The sequence below is a fragment of the Dama dama genome, chromosome 8 (assembly GCF_033118175.1).
Source record: "Dama dama isolate Ldn47 chromosome 8, ASM3311817v1, whole genome shotgun sequence".
Classification (NCBI taxonomy): domain Eukaryota; kingdom Metazoa; phylum Chordata; class Mammalia; order Artiodactyla; family Cervidae; genus Dama; species Dama dama.
This window is the reverse complement of record NC_083688.1, coordinates 37764475-37790056: the sequence shown is the minus strand read 5'-3', so window position 1 is coordinate 37790056 and position 25582 is coordinate 37764475. Positions and strand designations below refer to the sequence as shown.

The 25582-nt window shown below is 37.9% G+C and overlaps 1 protein-coding gene across 1 annotated transcript in view; it reads left to right on the top strand.

Annotated features, from left to right (window-relative positions):
• The window catches only part of PTH2R (parathyroid hormone 2 receptor), an 80718-nt gene that overhangs the window by 15617 nt on the left and 39519 nt on the right, over positions 1-25582 (top strand). The window contains exons 3-8 of the mRNA XM_061147932.1: positions 1707-1817; positions 1929-2050; positions 13972-14069; positions 14976-15165; positions 16095-16248; positions 20503-20563. Coding sequence (XP_061003915.1) covers positions 1707-1817; positions 1929-2050; positions 13972-14069; positions 14976-15165; positions 16095-16248; positions 20503-20563 — 736 coding nt within the window. The remainder of the gene's footprint in view (positions 1-1706; positions 1818-1928; positions 2051-13971; positions 14070-14975; positions 15166-16094; positions 16249-20502; positions 20564-25582) is intronic.

The following is a 25582-nucleotide window of genomic DNA, read 5'->3' as shown; positions in this document are numbered from 1 at the left end:
TGCCACCTTAGCTAGAACAAAATCCTCAGCCACAGTTAGTGTAATTGGTAACTGAAAGATTGAGAGCTATAATGGTACCTATGGTAGCAGAATAATGTCCCCTCAAAGATGTGCAAACCCTAATCTCTGGTGTTCTGCCTGTGTATGTTATGTAACAAGGCAAAGGGGCATTGCAAATGGAATTAAGGTTGTCAACCTTAAAATAGGAAAATTAGCCTGGATTATCTGGATGGGACTAATGTAAATATATGGATTCTTAAAAGTGGAAGACGAAGGCAAAATACTTGGTAAGAGAAAAGAAGAGTGGAGGAGAGATTGGAAACATGAGGAAGACTTGACCTCCCTTGTTGACTTTTAAGACAGAGGAAGGGGGCCATGAACCAAGGAATGCAAGTGGCTTCCAGAAGTTGGGAACAACCCTCAGTAACAGCCAGGAAGGAAATGAGAATCTTAAGTCATCACTGCAAGGAACTAAATTCTACTAGCAACTGGAATGAGTAAGGAAATGCGTTTTTAACCCTGTCTAGTCCTTGATTCAGGTTTGTGAGTCTCTAAGCAGGGGTCTGGCTGAGCTCACCAGACTTCTGAAGCACAGAAATAGTGAGATAATAAGCTTGGGTTATTTCAAGCTGTAAGTTTGTGGTAATTTGTTATAGTAACAAGGGAAAATGAACACAGAAATCATTAAAAGTCTCTTTTGGGGAAGTTTGACTATGACCTGGTTGATGGGCTCTCTTCTTGGAAGTTTTATGCACAACGAATGGAGGAGAGTCCTGAAAAACCCAGAAAAGCAAATGCGTGTAACAGAATTCCCCACCCTCAAGGTCCTTAAATCCTATGGTTTAAGAAAATTATAATAAATTAAAATTTGATAGTGGAAGAAAAAAGAGAGCTCAAGTGAAAAACACGGCATGAAAGTGGGATAAGGAGTGTAGGCTGGGGTGGGAGGATGAGGGATAAGCCAGAGATGAGAGCAGATCCTGCGGGGCTTTTAGACATTGAGGAGACTTGGCTTTTCCTCAGAGTGAGATGGGAAGCCTTTGGGCTATTGCATGAGGAGAACAAGAATGGAATCAGGAAGACCAGTTGGGGGCCATTGCAGTAATTAAGGCTGGAGTTGTGGTGGCGTGGTCTGGGGGTGGGGGAGTGGGTGGCAGTCGAGGTTGTGAGAAGTAATAGGGTTCTGGATTCATCTGGAGGAGAGTAGAGTTCATGAGAATTTTGTCTGAGATGATTGTTAGACTCAAATAAATTACTAATTATTTGTAAAAAGGCAAACCCCGATCTTGGAGCTTATCTGTGAAGTTCAATCTTTTTCATGTGTCATATTTTTCAACAGTAATTTGAAAAACCTAGGGTAAAAAAATATAGCTACAACTATGACAGAATTTTACTAAAGGAAATTGTTCTCAATGAATTTTGATGTTTCTTACATATTCATTGCTATGATTCATATATATTAGAATCACTAAATAGTTTTAATTTATGGAAATCAAATATTTCTAGCAATGGGCCTTTGATGAGGCTAGGTGGATGAATTTTGAGATGTTTACATTGTATGTCCATCACATTCTAGTTTACAAAACTACCAGTTTGCTTTACATTTTGCTATAGGCAGTGACTTGAAATTTTGTATTTTGAACGCATTGACTCTCTGGTTCTAGCTGCATTTTTGTTTATCTGTTTTTTAATTTTTTCCTTATCAGAAGGAAACTGTTTTCCAGAATGGGATGGACTCATCTGTTGGCCTAGAGGAACGGTGGGGAAAATGTTGGCTGTCCCGTGTCCTCCTTATATTTATGACTTCAATCATAAAGGTATTCAATTTTTTGTGAAATGATTCATTTGGAATAGAAACTTCCTTTTTAAAAAATAATAGACTCTACAAGAACTGAGCAATCTCAGTGTTTTTCTTCACATCTTTATAGGAGTTGCTTTCCGACACTGTAACCCCAATGGAACATGGGATTTTATGCACAGTTTAAATAAAACATGGTCTAATTATTCAGACTGCCTTCGCTTTCTGCAACCAGATATCAACATAGGAAAGGTAATTATTTTTGTATTTTTGAGACCCTAAAGGAAAACAAAATGTTTTAATGCAATTCTTGATTACCAACCACTGTACAAAAAACTCTTATATTATCTGACACAAATATTGAAAAAGATAAAAGCAAGGTTGAAAGCTTTTCAGGTACCTGGTTAAGGAAAAGTCTAGGACCTGAAACATTTTGGTATTTTCTTTTGGTTAGAATTACCTGGCTGAAGTATATGTATGTATACTTGTGAATATGTGTCACTTATATTACATTATGTTTATATTACATTATATGATGCTGTATTATGTGTAAAAATCCAAATAGGTAGTCAGCAACATAATTCATGATTTTTTTCTTGGTTACTTATGAATAGCAACATCTTGTCTCACTATATGTTCCTGGAGTAACTTTAAATTGTAGAGATGGGTTTTTCATCTCATAAGATTTGCCAGTAGGTGATTTCATCAGTGTAGGAAAAATTAAGAGTACGTAGAGTTAAAGAGGAGCAAGGGGGAGTCTTACAGATCTTCTCGCATAATACCTTAATTGTACACATGTGTGTCAACTTAGAACCAGAGATGAAGGGTTGATCCAAGTGACACAGCTCAGTTATGACAGGGTCTAGAGCAGGGTCCTGGTCTTCACATTCTTTACAGTGCTATTTCTGATACGGTAATCACATGTAAACTTCAGAAACTTCTAGATAGTTACTTTTAGGTTTTATATAGTAGATAGATTAAAAGTTATGCTTAAATTTCTATCACTGAAACCTCCTCTATAAAATGCATGATGTTATGGGGATGAGCATAAGTTCACCATAGTCATATGATGGTAGGGGTGAACATAAGTTGAAGTATAAATGATTTTATGAGACCCCTGAGAACAGTCATAATACATAACTCTCCTAACAGCAGACATTTTTCTTTATGCTTGGTGATCTTTTTTGGTTGTGGAGGAGGAGGAACAATGGCAGGAGAACTGGTGAGTTGGAGAGTTCCTCGTTTGATTAGACATTAATAGTCAGGATTTCTTTCCTTAATTTTTTTTCTAACACAAAACCCTACCACCTTAAGGACTCTTTAGGAAGTTGCTAAAAGACTTCAGTTTAGTATTTCATTGTTGAGATACTTCTTAGATAAAATTAGTTGTGTATGTTACAATGGAGCCAAAGCCAAGTTAATGTAAAACACTTTAAAATAATTTCAATTTCATTGAAATAGATAAACATTCACAATGTTTAGCATTCTGTGTTATAAATTTGTGGATTAAATGACAAATTCAAAATTTTCATAGCTTTTAAATGGCATTAAATTATATCATGATTTAATTTACATTGAACTCTAATATTACAATCATTCTTTTTGACTGCTCTGTGTTCCAAGAATCAAAATATCTAAGGATGGTAAAATATCCAAAATAAATACTATGTTATATGAATATTATTTAAAATTTAACTGAAAATTTTGATTAATTTTGTTCAGTTCAGTTCATTGCTCAGTCGTGTCCGACTCTTTGCGACCCCATGAACTGCAGCACGCCAGGACTCCCTGTCTATCACCAACTCCCGGAGTTTACTCAAACTCATGTCCGTTGAATCGGTGATGCCATCCAGCCATCTCATCCTCTGTCGTCCCCTTCTCCTCCTGCCCACAATCCCTCCCAGCATCAGGGTCTTTTCCAATGAGTCAACTCTTCCCATGAGGTGGCCAAAGTATTGGAGTTTCAGCTTCAGCATCAGTCCTTCCAGTGAACACCCAGGACTGATCTCCTTTAAGATGGACTGGTTGGATCTCCTTGCAGTCCAAGAGACTCTCAAGAGTCTTCTCCAACACCACAGTTCAAAAGCATCAATTCTTTGGCGCTCAGCTTTCTTCACAGTCCAACTCTCACATCCATACATGACCACTGGAAACACCATAGCCTTGACTAGATGGGCCTTTGTTGGCAAAGTAATGTCTCTGCTTTTTAATATGCTATCTAGGTTGGTCATAACTTTGTTTCCAAGGAGTAAGCGTCTTTTAATTTCATGGCTGCAATCACCATCTGCAGTGATTTTGGAGCCCAAAAAAATAAAGTCTGACACTGCTTCCACTGTTTCCCCATCTATTTGTCATGAAGTGATGGGACTAGATGCCATGATCTTAGTTTTCTGAATGTTGAGCTTTAAGCCAACTTTTTCACTCTCCTCTTTCACTTTCATCAAGAGACTTTTTAGTTCCTCTTCACTTTCTGCCATAAGGGTGGTGTCATTTGCATATCTGAGGTTATTGATGTTTCTCCTGGTAATATCGATTCCAGTCTGTGCTTCTTCCAGCCCAGTGTTTCTCATGATGTACTCTGCATATAAGTTAAATAAGCAGGGTGACAATATACAGCCTTGACGTACTCCTTTTCCTATTTGGAACCAGTCTGTTGTTCCATCTCCAGTTCTGACTGTTGCTTCCTGACCTGCATATAGGTTTCTCAAGAGTTGGGTCAGGTGGTCTGGTATTTCCATCTCTTTCAGAATTTTCCACAGTTTATTGTGATCCACACAGTCAAAGGCTTCGGCATAGTCAATAAAGCAGAAATAGATGTTTTTCTGGAACTCTTGCTTTTTTGATGATCCAGCAGATGTTGGCAATTTGATCTCTATTTCCTCTGCCTTTTCTAAAACCAGCTTGAACATCTGGAAGTTCATGGTTCATGTATCGCTGAAGCCTGGCTTGGAGAATTTTGAGCATTACTTTACTAGCGTGTGAGATTAGTACAATTCTGTGGTAGTTTGAGCATTCTTTGGGCTTGCCTTTCTTTGGGATTGGAATGAAAACTGACCTTTTCCAGTCCTGTGGCCACTGCTGAGTTTTCCAAATTTGCTGGCATATTGAGTACAGCACTTTTATAGCATCATCTTTCAGGATTTGAAATAGCTCAACGGGAATTCCATCACCTCCACTAGCTTTGTTCGTAGTGATGCTTTCTAAGGCCCACCTGACTTCACATTCCAGGATGTCTTGCTCTAGGTAAGTGATCACACCATCGTGATTATCTGGGTCATGAAGATCTTTTTTTGTACAGTTCTTTCGTGTATTCTTGCCACCTCTTCTTAATATCTTCTGCTTCTGTTAGGTCCATACCATTTCTGTCCTTTATCGAACCCATCTTTGCATCAAATGTTCCCTTGGTATCTCTGATTTTCTTTTTATTTTTCTTTTTATTTTTTTCCATTTATTTTTATTAGTTGGAGGCTAATTACTTTACAATATTGTAGTGGTTTTTGCCACACATTGACATGAATCAGCCATGGATTTACATGTGTTCCCCATCCTGGAGAGATCTCTAGTCTTTCCCATTCTGTTGTTTTCCTCTATTTCTTTGCATTGATCGCTGAGGAAGGCTTTCTTATCTCTCCTTGCTCTTCTTTGGAACTCTGCATTCAAATGGGAATATCTTTCTTTTTTTCCTTTGCTTTTTGCTTGTCTTCTTTTCACAGCTATTTGTAAGGCCTCCTCAGACAACCATTTTGCCTTTTTGCATTTCTTTTCCTTGAGGATGGTCTTGATCCCTGTCTCCTGTACAGTGTCACGAACCTCCGTCCATAGTTCATCAGGCGCTCTGTTTATCAGATCTAGTCCCTTAAATCTATTTCTCACTTCCACTGTATAGTCATAAGGGATTTGATTTAGGGCATACCTGAATGGTCTAGTGGTTTCCCCTACTTTCCTCAATTTAAGTCTGAATTTGGCAATAAGAAGTTCATTTTGTTAGTCATAAGTAATTTTATCTCCTTAATTAAAAGTACAGAGTATTTTCTGTTGTTTACAACCCTTAAGTAGTAATTAGAGAAACTTAAGAAATGTAAAAAATCTTTTAATAAGAAAACTGGATAGCTCTTAAAGTTTTGATATGCTGTAGGGCAAAGTTATATTACTTATATATGAGATATTAATTATTGATGGTTGTAATCAGAATTTTTGTATAAGAAACAAAAGGTAAAAGTAAAAACAGTGAATTTAGAATACATGCCACATTTTTATAGGGAAAATAAGACAAGACTTTTAAAATATCTATTGTTTCATTCTTTAAATAATTTTCATATCATTCACTTGACAAATGAGAGAATTACTTTTAATAAAAAGGGAGTATAGCTTCCTCAGTGGATCGCTAGTAAAGAATCTGCCTGTAATGTGGGAGACGTGGAGATGTAGGTTTGATCCCTAGGATGGGAAGATTCCCTTGGAGGAGAAAATGGCAACCCCGCTCCAAAAATTTTGTCCAGAAAACGATTTCAAAAATTAAAAGCCAAAAAATTCAGGGATTGCTTATGAGAGGCCATGAGGTTGTTAAATTCTTTAGAGTATTATATTTAAAATGGCAGCATACTGTAGAAAATTTCATATAGCCTTCTGTCTAAAGGCTATATGAATTTTTGGACAACAATTTAACAATATATACTAAGAGACTTCAAGAGGGTCTTGTCCTTTGACCTTATAATTTTATTTCTGAGATTTAAGCATAAAAATTTGGGGTTGGGGGTACTGAATGGAATAGTGTTCATTGAACCATTAATTATTATAGTGAATATTTTGAAGAATTTAAATTTCCAATGAAGAGCTGGGTAAATCAGCTGAAATATGTATTTTGTGTAAAGAGTTTGTGGTCTTGGGAAAATATTTTGTTATTCAATTACTTGAGAGAAAATCAGATAATAAAGTTGTATATAAATTGGGGATGCAAATATTCAAAACAATAAGAAATCATACACAGAAATAGAAGGAAAAGAAATACACGAAATGCAGTGTTTCTTTTTGCTTGTGTGGGAATTATGGAGTTTTCCCCCTCTCTCTCTCTCATTTTACACATTATCCAAATATTTTCTATAAAAGTTTAACATTTTATTAAGAGAAAATGTGTCATAAATGTTTTAAAAAGGCAGTAAGAGACAGTCTTCTACTTCCAGTCAGGAAGAAGTTCCAGTGAGAAGCTGCAGCATTAAGAATAAGCTGAGCAAGACGCAACATTAATAATCTGTAAAAGCCTGTCAGTGAGCTGAAGATGCCAAGAAATCTAAATGAACCTAATTGCAGAAAGAGGAAATCCTTTTCTTATGACAGAAGAGACCTGTGGCTGTATTTATCCCTGTTTTTGCACTAGAAGAGGAGCAACCAGGCTATAGAAGGGGATAAAAAGAAAAGAACCATTTTTTAAAAGAACTTCCATCAGATGAAGACTAGAATAAAGGCTTAGAATTCCAAGAAATGAAGCCTAGTCAGGGTGAGCTATTACCCATCAGCCAGTTCTTACCCATGAGCCTTCACTGAGTTTCTGGAGGCAGTGGGTTAAAGACTGGGGGCAATGTAGGCGGACGCAGAGAAACTTCCCAAGATGTACGTAGGACCTTCCCTGGGTGAGAGGTAGCTGTTAGCTGAAGGCATGGGACAGAACAGAGGAGCTGAGAGACATCTCTTGGGGTATTTGGGGCCCTCACTTAGAACATGACTATTGGGGGAGGGCAGGAAAGCTGAGAGAAACCCCCGAGATGACAGATCTCAGTGAGTGAAAAGCCTGACAAAATAGAGCTGAGAAAGATCTTTTCTAGGCACAAGAGGTTTTCATCTAAAATGAGGCCGTGGCTAGCAGAGAACTGGAGCAGAGCAGCATAATGGACAGACATGTTCTGAGATGCAGAAAGCCCAGGGCAGGCTAGAGAGCAAAGTGAAATTCACAGCAAAGTGAAATTAAAAGACCAAAAAGGTAGGGAATGCTTATGAGAGGCCATGAGGTTGTTAAATTCTTTAGAGTATTATATTTAAAACAGCAGCATACTGTAGAAATTATCACATATTCTTGTGTCTAAAGGCTATATGAATTTTATATAGCTGATGAACGGTTGAGAAAGCAGAAAGAGTTTCTCTGCAGCTTAGAAAACCTTCAGTTTTTCTAAGGTTTTCAGGTTTTATGGACAAAAACCCATATAATGGCCGCTAGAGCCTGCTGGTGCTAAGATCCCATCATCTTCAGTTCAGTTCAGTCTCTCAGTCGTGTCCGACTCTTTGCGACCCCATGGACTGCAGCACGCCAGGCCTCTCTGTCCATCACCAACTCCCGGAGTCCCCCCAAACCCATGTCCATCGAGTGGTGATGCCATCCAGCCATCTCATCCTCTGTCGTCCCCTTCTCCTCCTGCCCACAATCCCTCCCAGCATCAGGGTCTTTTCCAATGAGTCAACTCTTCCCATGAGGTGGCCAAAGTATTGGAGTTTCAGCTTCAGCATCAGTCCTTCCAATGAACACCCAGGACTGATCTCCTTTAAGATGGACTGGTTGGACCTCCTTGAAGTCCAAGAGACTCTCAAGAGTCTTCTCTAACACCACAGTTCAAAAGCATCAATTCTTTGGCGCTCAGCTTTCTTCACAGTCCAACTCTCACATCTGTACATGACCATTGGAAACACCATAGCCTTGACTAGATGGACCTTTGTTGGCAAAGTAATGTCTCTGCTTTTTAACATGCTATCTAGGTTGGTCATAACTTTGTTTCCAAGGAGTAAGCGTCTTTTAATTTCATGGCTGCAATCACCATCTGCAGTGATTTCGGAGCCCTCAAAAATAAAGTCTGACACTGTTTCCACTGTTTCCCCATCTATTTGTCATGAAGTGATGGGGCCAGATGCCATGATCTTAGTTTTCTGAATGTTGAGCTTTAAGCCAACTTTTTCACTCTCCTCTTTCACCTTCATCAAGAAGCTTTTTAGTTCCTCTTCACTTTCTGCCATAAGGGTGGTGTCATCTGCCTATTTGAGGTTATTGATATTTCTCCCGGCAATCTTGATTCCAGCTTGTGCTTCTTCCAGCCCAGTGTTTCTCATGATGTGCTCTGAATATAAGTTAAATAAGCAGGGTGACTCCCCTTTGGCCTCCAATGGGCCTTTTCTGCACATATGTGGTCCAGGAGGTCTCCCAACTTCCGGAAACGAGAACTTTGTGGTCTGTGGAAGGTCCAGCCCCCTCCCATAATTGCCCCTCTATTCTTGTCTTGGGGCTCCCCTGGTGGCTCAGATGGTAAAGCGTCTGCCTGCAATGTGGGAGACCCGGGTTCAATCCCTGGGTTGGGAAGATACCCTGGAGAAGGAAATGGCAACCCACTCCAGTACTCTTGCCTGGAAAATTCCATGGACAGAGGAGCCGGTTAGGCTACAGTCCATGGGGTCGCAAAGAGTCGGACATGACTGAGCGACTTCACTTTCACTTTCACTTTCATTCTTGTCTTAGAGTTTTGGTCAATAGAGAATGAATCTCCAATTTGCTTTACCCTGGTAGGAGAGGGGTGCCCATCTGCCTCCTGCCTCAATATTACATGCTTCAGTTCCAACTCTTCTTTTACTTACAGTGCCCATAGTGTAATAAAAAATTACAAAGTAGGGACCCCAAATCTAGAGTAAAAACAAAGCAGAAAAAATAGATGATCTAGATGTTGTAATTTCCAGGTAATGACTCATAAATATGTTAGCTGATTTAGTGAAAAAAGTGCATAAACAGATGGGAAAACTGACAAAGAAATGAAAACTTAAAAAAAAAGGAAATTCTAGAATTGAAGTATTCAATTCTAAATGAAGAATTTATTTGATATGCTCAATAGAATACTGGACACAGCATGATAAACATCAGTGAACTTGAAAAGAAGGCTACAGAAATTTTCCAAGTGAAACATTAGGAGAAAAAATAAATTTAATAAACAGAACTGAGACTGTGAGATGATATGTAATTGTCTAAGATATGTGAAATTAGGGGTAAGAAGAGAGGGAAAGAATAGGACAAAATAAATATTTCAGAAGGCAATGGCCGGTAATTTTATAAAGTGGGTGAAATAAATCAATCACAGGTCCCAGGTATTCAGAAAACCCTAAGCAGATTAAATAAAAAGAAAGCCATACTTTGACACATCATAGTTAAAATGCTATAAATCAAGGTAAGAAGAAAATCTTAAAAGCAGTGAGAGGAAAAGGGCACATGATATTCAGGAGAACATAAACTAAAAGGATGCTTGTCTTTTAGTTAAACAGTAGAGGCCTGGATACAATGGAATGGCATTCTAAAAGTGATAATATGCATTAAGATAAAGGGAAATAATGATTTTTTCAGACAGAAAAAAATCTGAGAGAATTCATCTTTATCAGACTTCTGCATAAGAAATGCTCAAAAAAATTCTCTAGATGGGAGAGAAATATATCAGATGGAAGCAAAGATTGACAGGAAAGGATGAGGAGTACCAAAATAGATACATATGTGGATAAAAATGACAGACTAAAATAATAAGTAGAACTATATACCTATCCTTATTTATTGCTATGTTTACATCCATCTTTATATCTATAATTTAAGTCATTTAAAAGTCTGCTGACTGCTTAAAGCAAACACAATAACCTCTCATTAGGGTTTGTAAATTATGTAGAACAAAATCTAGATGTGACAAAGGCCAGGGGAGCAAAATTAGGTACATAATTGTAAATATCTATTTATATGGTGAAATAGTTCAATATTATTAAATGTAGGTCTGATAACTGCAAGATGCATAACCAAGTCTCTATAGTAACTGCTAAAAGAAAACACAAGTGAAATACTAATAAATACCTGATTAAGTTCCCCATCCCCCAACCCCCAATAAAAGGTAAGGAAGTAGGTACAGAGGCTCAGAGAAAAGATAGACATATAGAATGCAAATAACCTATATGTTAGATCTAAACCCAGTCACAGCAATGATTGTATTTGAGGTCAGTGAACTAAACATTTCTCCTAAAAGGCAGAGATTGTTAGAATGGATAATAAAAGTATGGCTTAACTGTATGCTGTCTTTGAGAAATGTAGACATCAAGACAAAGAGCATTACCAAGACAGCAATATTTAAAATTATGAAGAATCAATTTACCAAGAGGAAATAATCCTAAATATACATGTGTTTAGGAGCTTCAAAGGTTTCCCTGATGGCTTGCTGCTGCTGCTAAGTCACGTCAGTCGTGTCCGACTCTGTGCGACCCCATAGATGGCCCACCAGGCTCCCGTCCCTGGGATTCTCCAGGCAAGAACACTGGAGGGGGGTGCCAGATGGCTTAGATGGTGATAAATAATCTACTTATAATGCAGGAGATCCAGAACTTGATCCCTGGGTCTGGAAGATCCCCTTGAGGAGGGAATGTCTACCCACTCTGGTATTCTTGACTGAAGAATCCCATGGATAGAGGAGCCTGGCGGGCTACAGTCTGTGGGTTTGCAAAGAGTCAGACACGACTGAGCGACTTTCACTTCACTTTACTTCAGTCACAAAAACTGAAAAATTCATATTCTTTTAAAGTAGTTACCAAAGTTTACCAAGATAGAACATATGCTGGGGTATAAAACAAGTTTCAGTAAATCTCAAGATTAAAATCACACAGGCTATATATGTTCTCTGACCACAAAAGAATCAATAGAAAATCAACTAAAATATGTAGAGAGGTGGGGCTTTCTCTGTCATCAGCACCAGGGAGCCTTGGGATGGCAAGGATGGCGCGCTTCCCGTGGAAGACGACATTGACCTCAGTGACGTGGAGCTGGGTGACCTGGAGAAGGATGAGTTGTGAGAGGCTCTGCAAAGACTTCAGCTTTCTTTTCTTGGGAGCTCATTTTCCTGCAGTGAAGGAACGTCCTTTCCAGTCCGAGGAACCTACCAGTGGCCTTTTTAACTGAGAAGTAACCCTTGACTGGTCATTTGAAAACACTGCAACAGTGAACTTTTGCGTCTCAAGAAAACAATGAAAAATTCTATGAATTGTCATAGCCAGTGAAATGAGTTGTATCCCGTCAAGTAATATTTTGAAGAAAACTGATGGGCTGTTGAAGCATTTTTCTCTCCCTCTGACTTGCTGCTTGGATGTTCTTGGAGGCTGTTTCTTACATACAAGTTTTTTAATGTGATCCTTTTCATTTGAATATTAATAGCTTTTTTCCATTAAAGAATAAAACAATATTTTGGACAATGCCAATAAACGTATGAAATCAGAAAAAAAAATATGTAGAGAATTCATAAATAGTTGAAAATTATGTGACCAATGGCAAAAGTTTGGATAAATATGAAAGCTCAATATATATCAAAGACTGTGGAAAACAGCAAAAGCAGATGTTGAGATAGATTTATAGCTCTCAATACTTAACTAGAAAAGAAGAAAGTTGAAAATTCAGTGATCAAATCTTCCACATTAAGTTATATAGTATAATACCTAGAGCCACCACCAAAAGCCACCACCAAAAATATACATCAAAATGGAATTCTACAAATTGTTCAAGTAATTCAGGGATGGCCAGAAAACTAAAACACAGTAATGAAAAACATAACAGAAAATAAAAATATAGAATGGACTTAGCCTTAATATTATATCAATGTTATATTAAAAATAAATATCTTAAGATACCAATTAACAGAAATTAGAAGAGTCTATAAGAAACATGACCCAACTTTGTATGTTATCTACAAAGTCTGAAACTTATTTCAAGTATAATGATGGTTAGGTACATACCATGCAGTGTGCTAAGTTACTCAGTCACGTCTGACTCTTAGTGACCCCATGGACTGTAGCTCTCCAGGCTCCTCTGTCCTTGGGATTCTCCAGGCAAGAATACTGGAGTGGGTTGCCATGCCCTCCTCCAGGGGATCTTGCTGACCCAAGGAGTGAACCTATGCCTCTTATGTCTCCTGCATTGGCAGGCAGCTTCTCTACAGCTAGCACCACCTGGAAAGCCCTAGTTTAGCTATATCTCTTAATTATTCTAATCATTTGCCACAAACAGTGCAGCAATAAAAAAGAACAAACTTGGTATGGGTAACAACCTGAATGGATCCTGCCAGGCTCAAAGTTCATGTTCTGTAGGATTTCATTTCTCCATTTATGAAATGACAGAATTGTAGAGGTAGAAAACAGATTAATGTTTGGTGGGTGATAAGGATGGTGGAGAGGAAGAGGGTAGGTATGACTGTAAAAGGAACAGCAGGAGCAAGATCTTTGTTGTAATGGAATATTTCTGTAGCTCGACTGCAGAAATGTTTAAAATTTTTTCATATGTGATAAAATGACACAGAACTGTCAACACATAAATTGCACCAATGCCAAATTCCTAGTTTGGTATTTTAGTGTAATTAGACGCAAGCATTGTAGGATACTGGTGAAGGGGTACATAGGACCTTCCTTACTGTCTTTTCCTACTTCTTTTGAATCTATAGTCATTTTGAAATACGAAAGAAGAAAAAGGAATGAACTGTTGATTCATGTAATATTATCAGTGAATATCATAACAGTGTCTTGACAAAAAAGAGTGTCCACTACATAATTCTAAGAAGTCTAAGAACAGTCAAGAAATATATGAAGTACATGAACAGATAAAGCCAATTTGTGATGACAGAAATTGGAACAGTAGTTAACCTGGGGGGTGGATGGTGGGTGGATTTTTGACTAGCTAGTGGCGCAAAGAAATCAGTTTGTCAAAACCCATCACACTGCTCATTTAAAATCTGCACATTTTGCTTTCATAGAAACTACAGCTTGGTAGAAAAGTGAAAGGAAACTAGAAATAATATTCCAAAAGTGATATATCCTTTTGACTAGTTTTAAAATCATCCTTCAGTGTGTTTTATTTACTCCAAATATCACGTTAGATATTTAATTCCAACTAGTTAAAATGAACACTGCAAAAAATCCATGACGTGAATCTTGAAACATTGAGTTTGGCCTCACTTAAAGCAAGAAGAAATGCCGATTATTTTATTATATGTTAATGTTGACTTGAATTTGGGGAGTAAAAGGAAGGCCATAAAAATAATCTATATATTATATGAATGTGGCGACACATTGCCTGTCTTTTAAATGCATGCTCTTAATTTACCTCCATCAGATATGCGTTTCTGATTAAATCTATTGCCCTGCAGCAAGAGTTCTTTGAACGCCTCTTTGTCATGTACACTATCGGATACTCTGTCTCCTTTGCATCCCTGGCCGTGGCTATTCTCATCATTGGTTACTTCAGGTGAGTAATTCTCAATCACTGCCTCTGTGAAGGGGCAGGTCTGTTTCTTATTCATCAAAGACAGAGACCTCTCACAATCTGTGCCTCCAGATACTTTCCCTAAATGCAAGTTTCTGAATTCAACCTCATGTTATATTATTTGACTTTGATAAGTTATTTTTCATGAAAAATTCAGGGTTATTCTTCATTGTTTGTTTGTTTAAAGACTTAAAGCCTCAAAGCAGTATGAAACCATTAAAACAGTGGGTCTGCATTGCAGTCTATTTTCGCTAAGTGATGCAGAGTATTGTCAAAACGAGTTAGAAAAATTTTCACTCATGATGTGAAGGCTTATTTCACTTTTTCCAAATGATTTTGGTGGCATGGGACAGAAATTCATCTTAAATAATCTCTAGATGATTTGATACCATACAGGAAGAAACAGGGGCTTCTCAGGTGGCTCAGTGGTAAAGAATATGCCTGCCAATGCAGGAGATGCGGGTTTGATCTCTGGGTTGGGAAGATCCCCTAGAGAAGGAAACGGCAACCCACTCTAGTATACTAGCCTGGGAAATCCTATGGACAGAAGAGCCTAGTGGGCTATAGTCCATGGGGTCACATAAAAGTTGAATATGACTGAAGCAACTTAGCATGAACGCACACATAATATAATGCTATATTATAATATTATACTGTAGTATAATATTTAACACTGCATAATCTGGATAAACATGGTAGCTGATCAGGATATATTTGAAATTAATTCTCAAAAAATTATATTTTAGTTTTTGACTCCAATTGTTGCTCTTTTTGTTCAGCTTTACTATATTTCTTCTTTTGGGGGGGTAGTTTGAGCTCATTTATGTATTTTCTTTCTCCATTTCTAATTTTATTCAGATCTAAATACTAAATATTTTCTCTCTGTAGACGACTGCATTGTACTAGGAACTATATCCACATGCATTTATTTGTGTCTTTCATGCTGAGGGCTGCAAGCATCTTTGTCAAGGACAGAGTGGTCCATGCTCACATAGGAGTAAAGGAGCTTCGGTCCCTGATACTGCAGGATGACCTACAAAGCTCCATAGACATGCCTGCTGTGGACAAATCACAATATGTAAGTGTTTTCCTCATGACCCCTTGCATGGCTCACCACTTCTAAAAGTAAGAGAAAAACCTACCTGCAAAACTAGAAGCTTGGGATTTAAAAATCCAGGGGATTTAGTTCCTTTATTAGGGACCCAAAGACTTGTTCCCATGTAAGATTCCATAGTACTTGATTTTGTTCTTAGATATCGTAGTGTTTTTAAGTATGTACAATTACCCAGTCATTTAGTTAATGGAGAGCATTATCATCTTGAAGCAGTATATCTGGAAATTAGGTAGAGTAGATTGATTTTCTTGATGGTGTGAATTAATGCCATAGTTATCTTTGTCCTTTTCCCTGTAATTCACTATCATCTCTGCTGATTCTAATTCTTCATTGGATTTGTGACTTTTTTAAAATAAAGGATGAAGTGGGTATGATGGTATGCCAGTTGAAGGTAGACTTCTATGAGTGAACCTAGTCAAGATTACCTGAGCTTCTCCCAGATCAGTAGAATCACCTAACCAATCCATGGATTCATAAGACACATTAAACATTTAATGTTTTAAGCCGTTTAACTTTTGGAGTATAACAAAGTCCAGAATAAAATAAATTCATGGTAGAATGATAGGTAAATTTCTTCTTTATGCTTTTCTGTACTTTCCTAATTTTCTTTGATTATCAAATATTCTTTTTTGAATAAATTGAGGAAAAGTGATTTCTTGTTACTTCTAAAGGAAAAAAAATTTTATTTTAAAAATAAAATCAAGCCAGCAGTCTTAGAAATGCTATATTTAAATAACATTGTTCTGGCCTCTTTCAAAAGTCTTGGCTTCCCCATGTATAAGAGACATTAGATTCTAAAAAAGAAATGGAGGAACTGCTTTTTAGTGGTCTAATGTTGGAAACAGTATGATTAGGAGTTCTAATATGGTGCCATGTTGGTTTATTTGTAACAGATTGGGTGCAAGATGGCTGTTGTGATGTTTATTTACTTCTTGGCTACAAACTACTATTGGATTTTGGTGGAAGGTCTCTATCTGCATAGTTTAATCTTTGTGGCATTCTTTTCGGACACCAAGTGCCTGTGGGGCTTCACCCTGATAGGCTGGGGTAAGGCATTTCTGTCTCCTTTCCTTTTCAAGGGGATTATGGATTTCAGGGCTTGTGTCATGCCTGTCATCAGCATTCTTTCAGCTCTTTTCCTGAAATAATCTCTCCCCATGCTACCTTTATCTTCCCTTTCTCTTTAATTATTTATTGAGGAAAATCATTAAAATCAAGTCTATGATTCTCCCAGTGGTAACAAACTTTTCACATTTAACTTAGGGTTACTGTTCTTAGACCAGATTCTTGAGAAGATTCTTTGGGGGGAATACCTTGTTTGCCTTACACATTTAGAACTGCCGTGCTCATCATGTCTTATGTCAGTGTCTTGATTTAACAGTAATTTCACTCTAAAAATTTTGATTTTTTTGAATTTCTAATCCATAATGATGCATCTTTGATTTATAATTCTAGGTCATATGATGAGAATGCCAGAGAGGAATTTATAGAACCATCTTGGCTGTATTTAACAATACAAATTACAAGCTAATTATGTAGACTTACCATGTCTTTTGGAAGGAAATAAATAGAATTACTTTTGGCATAAGTAATTAAAAAAAAAAAAAAGATTCAACTCACATTCCAAAATGCCTTTTCAGTCCTAGAGGGATTACTGAACCAGACACTAACTCAATGTGATATGGAGAAAGAATGTTGTTTGTTTGTTATAGTTTAAGAGAAATTAAAGCTCATATGTGGTTACAATTAAGAAGTCTCAAGATTAACAACTGCTACTTTAATTTGTAGATGATCAGGTGGTCAGCAGAGGGAAAAAAATAACTAAGTGGCTCAAGATTAAATTTGAAGGTTTTTTCCCCCCCTCCAAAATAAGAAAGTTTTTTGCCTGTTTTGCCTTGACATTGTCTTAACATTTGAAAATGTAAAGTAAAGGATATTGAATTTCCTGTTAGTTAATAGCCTTTAAGAAGACAAAGGGTCAATTTACTGTCACCCTTTATTTATTATGAAATACTAATTGTTGTGAATAAAATTTTATTTCTGAAAGCAGTTTGGTTTTAAGCTGTTCCTTATCTTTGACTACCAGTTACTAAAATAAAAAAGAGATACATTTAATATTTTGGGGGGTACTTTGGTAATTTTCTCAACAGTTTTTGGTAGTTTGCCTTCAAATCAAAATTATGTCTGGGTGCTCACATCATTAGTAGATGTTGCTAAAGTTATTGATAGAAAATTCAACAGTGACTTTGAGTTTGATTTAATTTTTTTGGGTTGCTATGACATTGGTCACACTAGTAATAAGCTTGTTTTTTCTTTATCTACGAATTGGTTTGATAGTCAGCTGCTCAGTCCCCTATCAACTCTTGTTTGGGCTGATTCACTCAGTTTGTTACTTCATAAAATCAGGGGTTTGTCTCACTGAAACCCAGGAAGGGTTAGTGGCTCTAGTTGTGTCCAGCTCTTTGCAACCCCATGAACTGTAGCCCACCAGGTTCCTCTGTTCACGGGATTTTCAAGGCAAGAATACTGGAGTGGGTTGCCACTCCCTTCTCCAGGGGATCTTTCCGACCCAGGGATTACACCCAAGTCTTTAGCTTGTCCTGCATTGCAGGCAGATTCTTTACCATCTGAGCCACAAGGGAAGCTCTGAAACCTAGGAAACTAGTTTTCAAATCTTTCTATGAAAAAGAAAATTAAAAAAAAAAAAAAAAAAAAACAGTTAGGATTCCAGTGAGCATCTACACAAGTCTTAGTTTCTTACCTTCCTTTACAACTTGTATTAATTTCCCCAGAAACATTTTGGCATAGGAGTGACAACTACAGTAAGATAACCATCACAACTTGAAATCTTCATTTCATTGAATGGTTTAATAACATGCATGAAAGCAAGTAGGATTTACATGAAAGCTCACTTTTATAAATCGTATTACATGCAATATTATGCTCACTTAATTAACCACAATTTAAAACAGTAACAACTAATCTTTTTCTATGTTGTATATTACGTCTCTAGTACTTATTTATCTTATTACTGGAAGTTTGTACCTTTTGTTGTACTTATTATTGAAAGTTTGTACTTTTTGACTGACCCCTCTTAAATATATAATTAAATGTTAATTTAAAAATGTGCAGTTGGAGTCAAGAATAAAGTGCCTTATTTATGAGGAAATTGAGGCGGGGATAAGAAAAATTAAGGCTACGACTGGTTGAAAGAATAGAAACATAGTTATCATTAGAATTTGCTTTTACTTCTCTGTACATCTTGTTTTGTGATAAAGATGTACAAAAACAGTCATTTTAAATATCAGTCTTCAATTTACAAAGGCAGATACAGCATTGTTCCTCTTTAGATGGTAATTTCCTTCCTTGCCAATTTATTATTAAGAACCAGCAAAATCAATGTAAATAAATGCAGCTCCACACATCATTACAGTGTGAGTAATAAAGTGCTGAGTGTTTACCTACCTAGAGAGAGCCTAAAGTTATAATTATGTCTAAACAAGATTTAGACCCAAAGTAATGTACAAGATAGAAAAAAGTTTTCAATCTTGCTTCTTTATCCTTATTGAACATGGTAATTTACCTCTGTATTAGCAGCCATTCTTAATTTTCACCTGTCAGATGAGATGCCAGAATGTATGTATTATCATATAAAAGCACTTAACTTTGGGGATTCCCTAGTAGCTCAGCTGGTAAAGAATCTACCTGCAATGCAGGAGACCCTGGTTCAGTTCCTGGGTTGGGAAGATCCCCTGGAGGAGGGCATGGCAACCCAGTCTAGTGTTCTTGCCTGGAGAATCCCCATGGGCAGAGAAGCCTGGTGGGCTACAGTCCATGGGGTCTCAAAGAGTCAGACACAGCTAAGCACAGCCCAGTACACAGAAGCTTCCCTGGTGGTCAGATGGTAGAGAATCTGCCTGCAATGCCGGAGCCTGGGGGTTCAATCCCTGGGTCACGGACGTTCCCTGGAGAAGGAAATGGCACTATACTCCAGTATTCTTGCCTGGAAGAGTTCCATGGACAGAGGAGCCTGGTAGGCTACAGTCCATGGGGTCCCAAAGAGTGGGATATGACTGAGGGACTAACACTTTCACTTTCATTTTGACAAAAATTTCCTAAAACATAGAATTTGAGCAGATTTTTAAAAGGGGGAGTTATATAAAAACAATAAATAAAACTGGAATGTAGAGTTATAAAATTAAATAGCCACACAGACAGACTGAGGTTAAATTCAACTAGATCACTAAGAAAACCAAAGAAATTCCCTACTGTGGGATATCACCTTATTTTAACTTTTCTGAAATTTTTCATCTACTTCTATTTTAATGTTCCTTTGCTTAGAAAAGATATCTGAAAAATTACAAATGTGTTTTTTAACAGGTAAAAAATGTTGTTAAAAGTGTTCTGAGTTAAATTTTTTTCTCTCTTTGTAAGGTGCTTCCTGTGGCCTTTCTTTCCTTTTTTTTAAAACTTCTTTCTAAAAGGTCATATATCCATTAAATCCTTTGATCTATTGCAGAGTTCTATAAAAGTATGGTTTACGTTTTTTTTTTGTGATGTCAGAGTCTAACTGAGTATAGCATGAACTGAACAGTCCATCTTAACTGGAAGCAAAGACTCATGGAAAGTCAGTATAATTAATAGATTTGACCTTGCAAGCTTATAGGTGATTGTTATTTATGAAAGACAAACATGTCATGCTCAAATCATCAAGCTAACATAGCACCATTCTTTGGTAAGTTTTCAGTACCTGCAAATGCTTCTGTCTGGAACCAATATGAACAAAAAAGAAGAGGCTAAACTGATCAAAACATCCTAATTTTGTAACTTTCAGTGTAGCCTGTCTATGCCTTCCACCTTTAGAAAGAGAAAATTCGAATTTTTAAAAACAGTAGCCTTCCTGTCACTTCTCCTGAGTCCCTCTTGTTGCTTCACGCTTCTTGGAAAGCATGTGGCTGTTGGGGTGGCAAGAGGTGAAGTTATATGCACCGACCACTGCCTGTCTTTGATTCCAGGAACTTCAGTCCCCTCCTTAGATAACTTAACCTTATACCCCTCATATGAAAATAGGGCCAATCATCTTCTTCAGACTTTTGGGAACAAGTAACATCAGTGTACCAGCTCTCTTCTCAAATGGACAAGATGAAAATTAAGTGGAATTTTCTTGTTCACATAGGAACATTTTTCATGTCCAGTTTTTCTCTCTCACCTTTTAATAGTATACTTTTTTGTGATGAATATAAGAAAAAGATACCTTAATCCTGAAACAAATATTGTCTCTGAATCCTTTTCTGATTGCAGGGTTCCCGGCGGCATTTGTGACAGTCTGGGCTGTAGCACGAGCAACTCTGGCTGATGCAAGGTGGGTGAAAGAGGTAAAGCAAGAGCCTCAGACTTTCTCAAGGCTGGCTTCCTGCTTGGAGTTCACACTGGCGGCTGTTCTCGATGACATTGCCCTTTAGGGATTACCCTGTAGCCTCTCATACATTACCAGCCAGCTATCCATTCCAGAGTCATGGGACAGAAGGACTCACAGACCCAGTTGGGATGCTTGAACCCCATGGATTATGAAATCAATTTGAAACATACCATGAGAAGCTGGGGGAAAGAGATGGGTTAGTTAACATACTTAGGATGTCATGCACACAGGTGAAAGGACCGCACTACCCGAGTCCTGGGCTAGGCAATATTCATATCTCCTTTCTCTTACTCTCCGCCACATCAGCATTCCCCACTGACAGTGTGGTCACGAGGGCCAGAAGTAAGGCTGCAGCAAGGAGACCCACAGACAGACGGTGCCCTGGGCCAGGGACACACACTTGCTGTCTCAGAGAGATGTAAGGGCAACTTTATGCGGCCATGGCACTAACTTGCCACGTAGCCTACTCAGCAGCCCTAGGTTTTATTTGCATTCTTTGGGCAAAAGATATGTGGCCATGAGTTCCACCAATTGGTGCTTAATTAAGACATCAAGAATATCAAGGACTTCCTGTGTATCAAGGGATACTTTGTGTCTCATATATTTGGCGAACTGTGGATATTTAGTGCTCAGTTGCCCTAAATATCTAGTACCTATGCTTAACGCACACGTGTTCTACTTACTACTTACATATATGTGATGTCAAGTATAGGTTTAATCCACCTCTTTGTATTCTTGTCTTGCATAGCATAGGTAAATATATTAAAATGATAAAACAAGTGCACATTAGAAGTGGAATCCATCCTAGGGAATCACTAGCCTCCCAGTTGCCTGTTTCTCTTTTGATGCTACATGACGCATGGATGCTGAAACATTCATTGCTTCATATTATTTCTATTTTTAGTGATGATGAGTCAAAGAAAGGAAAGGAGAACATAGAGAAATATTCAGTGCCTGCTCTTTGCTTTCACTGTCAAACTTATCGCTTGGACTGAATGTATCTCCCCCAAATTCACATATGGGAAACCACAACCCCCAATGTGGCTGTGTTTGGAGATAGTGCCCGTAAGGAGGTAATTAAGGTTAAATGAAGTCCTGAGGGTAGGATTCTGATATAACAGGATTAGTGTCTTCATGAGAAGAGAAACCAGAGGGTGCCTTCTCTCTCTGCGTCTACATAAAGTGAACGTCTTATGAGCACACAGCAAGATGATGTCAGGGATACTGGTTAGTGGTTAGGTAACAGGGTGATGTTTTGGGAATCTTAATTACCAGTCTTCTGGTTTTAACCAGCCCGGGGTCTACATGCTTGTAGTCAGCATGTAGTCAACATCCTCCACTGGACTGGTGCTTAATTTCTGCAGAACAGTGCAAAGTTATGCATTAGATCATTATCTGTATTTCTTCAGGAGAAACTAGGTGTCCTGCAACTCTGTTCATGTTGTTACTACTTTTCTTGCTTGACTGCTTTTCCTTGGTTTCTGCATTTTCTCACTTCCTTAGTTAGTAACTGTTCGACTCTGCTCTTTGAAACTTGGGGAAGCCCTTGAAGACTGTCAACTAAAAAATATAGTCACAACCTGAAAGTAGGATTATTTTATTTGGTGTGCATGTTTAGAACTCAGAGCCCGGGAGACAGTATCTCAGTAGCTCTGAGAAAACTGCTCCAAGGAGGCAGGAGGAGGGAGTTAGGCTTTATACAAGTTTGTAACAAAGGGAGTAGGCAGTCTGAACATCAAAGGTTCGATATCAAGTTAAGGAATTTAGCATTCTATGTATGGGAAGATGCAAGCCTCTGGGCTCACTGAGTTCATTCTTTTCATAGGCAGCTCAGCTCTCTGGTGCCAAATCCTATTTCTGTGTTCACCTTTAGGACTGGCAGGTGGCTGTTTCTTGCATTCCCCCAGTTTTTCAGCAAGGAGGGAGGGAGGCGGGTAAAGGGGGAGGTGGCAGTTTTGGGAGCCCTCATTCACATTTGGAGGCCAGAAATTACTGAAGGCTGTGACGTTTCTTGTTTGATATGGCAGGAGATATTTTCATTTCACAAGGCTAAAGCTTTTTCCCAAATAATAAGTGGGAATGTGGAAGGGCTTATACCCAGAAGGATCCTGCAGGGTTTCATTTTTACTTACCTGTATCTCTTTTTGCTATTTGGATTTGCTGACACTTGGGAGTTAATGAGGGCTTCCCAGGTCGTGCTAGTGGAAAGGAACCAGCCTGCCAATGCAGGAGACCTGGGGTTTGATCCCTGGGTTGGAAAGATCCCCTGGAGAAGGAAATGGCAGCCTACTCCAATATTCTTGTCTGGAGAATCCCATGGATCGAAGAGCCTGGCAGGGTACAGTCCATGGGGCCACAAAGAGTTGGACATGATCGAAGTGTCTTAACATGCACATGGGGGTTCATGTTATCTCCGTTGTTATCATTATTGTTATATTTACACAGCAATATTGGAAATCTTAAAGAAAACCTGCAGCCTTGCTGTTTGATTTCTTGACGGAGAGAGGGAGGTTGAGTCAGTAGAGGTACTAAATAATGCTAAATAATTTTACCCTGAGATATGTAACCAAATCACTCAGATTTGGAATTTTAGAGAAGGTAGAACCAAAGGCATTGTTTCATCCAGTCGTCACTTGTGAGAGATGAATAGAATGAGACCTGATGGCCTATACATATCCTGGAGCACTTTGACTCATTCATCCATTCCATAGCTCTTCCAGGCCTTGAGCATGGAAAGAAAGCCAATATATTCATAGTGCCTTATGTATTGAATTAAATAGGTAGTTTCCTTAGTTATCTTGCATTTTTTCTTAAAAATTATAAACTAGGTATTAAGTTATTAATAATCATAAATCTTTTGCTGAAAAAATAGGAAATATGAGTTTATTATTTTGAGAAAAAATCCATTAGGTGCATAATACTTGCAAAACTACAACTGGTACTAAATATTGCTCTAAAACAGATGAATTAATGTAAAAATATTAACTATAAGTTAGATCATATGACTCCTCTGCATAACATATTTATTCCTACTTTACCTTAGAATAAAATCTTGAATTCTATAGTGCTCTGATCTGAGTATGATAATTGGGCTAAGAGATCATTTTACATTTATTTTGCATAGAAAATAAAATTGTGTTACCACATTCATGGCATAATTTCATAATTGCCGGATTTGATTTCTCGTGAAATTCAGCTTGTCTAAGATAAAAAGATCTTTGGATTTTCTTGAGTGTCGTCTAACCTACGTATAGTGTCATGTCGCAAAGTTCAGGTGGAGAGAGCAGACTGGGAGCATCTCCAAAGGCCAGCTAGGGTCCTGGTTCATGTCTTTTACCCTTGAGATTTATCTTTTTCTGATCTGGCCTTTCAAAGCTAGAACTCTTATTTTCTCTGTATCTTGGACATTTAGAAATAAGCAGATAAGACCCAGTTTTAGAAGGTACTCTAAACTGTTGAATATACAAAAAGTTCCTTCCAGTTCTAAAGTTCTAGCGAAGTGTTGACTAAGGTAGGGTAAGATAACTGAGTGCTGTGGTTTGTCGTTGTTTGGTTGCTCAGTCATGTCCGACTCTTTGTGACTGCAGCATGCCAGGCTTCTGTGTCTTTCACCATCTCCCAGAGCTTGCTCAAACTCATGTCCATTGAGTTGGTGATGCCAGCCAACCATCTCGTTCTTTGTTGTCCCCTTCGCCTCCTGCTTTCAGTCTTTCCCAGCATCAGGGTCTTTCTCAATGAGTCAGCTCTTTGCATCAGGTAGGTGGCCAAAGTATTGGAGCTTTAGTTTCAGCATCAATCCTTCCAATGAATATTCAGGGTTGATTTCCTTTAAGAAATTTCCTGCAGTTTAGATTGCACAAATGACTTAAAGAGTGAATTATTTTGTTTCTCTTTCTTTTTAACTTACAAAAGCAAAAACACCTTATGAGATACCTTATTACTGTCTCCCTGCTCACTCAAAGGAGATAAGAGATGCCAGTAGGAGCATTAAGGCTTGCAGTGGAAAGGACCAAGAAATGTTACACTCTGTAATTCTTGGGAAATCTGCATGGCTTTGAGGTTACTTCGCTTCCTCTTCTCTTATCAGAGTGTGAGTGTTGGAGACAATACAGTATTCCAATAGGGGATCCCTATGGCAGAACGATGCATTTCCTGCTCCCAGCTTGGCTGCAGAAGGACCTACTTTCCTGTCTATGCTCTACTATTCAAGATGACCATGTTTCATGCTCTACCATTCAGAATTACATATTTACTGACATTTATTCCTGCATGTCCTAGGGTGTTAAAATTTATTTTGAAAAATCTGAACAGAGGGTAGTTTCTTGGCCATGTTCACAAACATAGAGTGAGCTGGGTCATTGAATAATTAATGAAAAACAAGAATCAATAGCATTTCCTTTAAAAAAAATCTGAAACCTCAGTTGCCTCTTATCAAGGGCAAATTTAAAACTTTGACACTGAAAATGATCAAAGTCAAGTTTTTCTTGTTTTTAGAAGTAGCTGATTTGACCTACTTCCAGATACGAGTATTTTGTAGAGCTGAAATTGTGTAATTGATTTCCAGTGTGTTAGGAGACACCACAATGAAATGTCATTATGGCAAAAAGAAAGAGGATTATGAAGATATTACCAAATGTCAAAGCTGAAAAGAGAACTTATGAAATCCAAGAGTCTCATAGCTAGTGAATCAGTGTTCAATTTATATTCTCACAATATGTGCCTCTTTCCTTATAGTAGGAAGCCTTTTTAGGGTAGTGTGATAGATGTTTTGCATGACTCCATAACATTATCTTTTTCTTGTCTGGCTGAACAATGTGGAAAATAAGTGCATGCAGATAATATTGGGCAGTGTTCAATACTGTGTAAACAAGTAATGTACACAAGTTACTTGTGTAAACAAGTAATGTATGTTTGATGTCCATTCTGATTCAGTCTTCAAGCCCATTGATTTTGCTGATTTCA